The sequence below is a fragment of the Octodon degus genome, unplaced genomic scaffold (assembly GCF_000260255.1).
Source record: "Octodon degus isolate 3935 unplaced genomic scaffold, OctDeg1.0 scaffold00019, whole genome shotgun sequence".
NCBI classification, from domain to species: domain Eukaryota; kingdom Metazoa; phylum Chordata; class Mammalia; order Rodentia; family Octodontidae; genus Octodon; species Octodon degus.
Genome location: NW_004524595.1, coordinates 8,271,471 through 8,272,966, shown reverse-complemented (window position 1 = coordinate 8,272,966; position 1,496 = coordinate 8,271,471). Strand labels below are relative to the sequence as shown.

General features: G+C 38.7%; 1 protein-coding gene across 1 annotated transcript in view; it reads right to left on the bottom strand.

Moving 5' to 3' along the window:
• Itsn2 (intersectin 2) overlaps window positions 1–1,496 on the bottom strand; it is a 167,042-nt gene that overhangs the window by 89,262 nt on the left and 76,284 nt on the right. Inside the window, exons 10-11 of the mRNA XM_012513845.2 lie at window positions 1,108–1,245; window positions 571–656 (exon numbers count right to left, since the gene is read on the bottom strand). Coding sequence (XP_012369299.2) covers window positions 571–656; window positions 1,108–1,245 — 224 coding nt within the window. The remainder of the gene's footprint in view (window positions 1–570; window positions 657–1,107; window positions 1,246–1,496) is intronic.

The window sequence follows — 1,496 nt, the reverse complement described above, 5'->3', positions numbered from 1 at the left end:
AAGCACTTATTCTACTGAGCTATCTCCCTGGCCCAATATTTTAATTTTTAAAGCTAAAAATTTACCACAAAGCTTATTCTCAGAATACAACATACTACCTTTTCTTTCTTCATATACTCATTAATTTTATTGATATCAAAATCATAATTTTAGTGACATCAAAATCCAGACCATCCATCAAGGAATTTTCTCACATACCACACACACAAATTTTTTTAAAATATATTTTAGTACAGGGACTGTCTCACTACACAGATCGGACTTGCAGTGATCCTCCTGTTTTCAGCCTCCCAAGCACTGGGATTACAGGCGTGCACCACCACACCCAGTCTCAGTCCCACCTCTATGCACCCTGGCGGGGGATGGGGTTTGGGGGGACGGAAGAAGCAGCACACCAGGGATTGAACCCCCGTCCCTGTGCCTAAGCAGGCACTTTAGTCTACTGAGATATTTGGCCAGCCCAGCATACAAAATCTTAATAATGAAAAATTATTTAAGTATTTACCTACATTTCAAAGTAGAATTTATAAGAATTCACTATCAACATTCAGTTTAGATACTTAAGGTTACCTGGTAATTTCTTTTGAGGTTCTTCTTCTTGTGTCTTCTGATAGGAAGGCTGACTTCCATTAATTGAATCAGTTTGCTTTCCTCCTCTATGATAAGCAAACAACAAATTTAGCATCACTGTCTGGAAATTTTCAGACTAGACAGTACACTTTACCTATGATTTAAGCGAGAAAGCTAAATTCAAATTATGGTGTAGTAAATTGCTATTCTTCGGCAAGTTTCTCTTAGTTTCTTTATCTATAATATGGGGGAAAAAATATCTACTTGTAACATATACTTCTTTCAAGTACATGGGGCCGGGGAGATGGCTCAGTAGAATAAGTGCTTGCCTGGCAAGCGCAAGGGCCTGAGTTCAATCCCCGGTTCCGCAAAAACAACAACAACAACAAAAAACCCAACTCATTGAGGACTAAAATTAGATGCCAAAGAAAATATTTATCTCTCCTCCTAAATATAGTATAGGCCCTCATCAATCCCAAAGTAAAATCACCAACTGATGAAGTCAGAGCTCTTTATCTGCAGATACGGTAGGCTCACCTGAATGAGGGAGGGACGAGCTCAGGAGGCAGAGTCAGTGGCAGTGGCTGCCCAGCTTTGGCCATGTCGGTGAGGTGCATTGCAAGAATAAACTCTTCAGCTTTTAGCTGTCCATCCCCATCAATGTCAGCAAGAGTCCTAGTGAAAATTCACAACTTAGAAAGTCCATCTGAAGTAAATACTGTCTGAGGAATTTAATTCTTAGAATAATAACAATGGTAAAACTGCTAGGTTAGTATATTTTGGTGCAATGTAAATATATACAGAAAAATAAGTTAATTTTTACCCTTAATTTTCAAAACAAGATTATTTTTTTTTTTTTTTTTTTTTTTGTGGAGCGAGGGAGTGAACGAAGGCCCTTGCGCTTGCCAGGGAAGCGCTTATTCCAC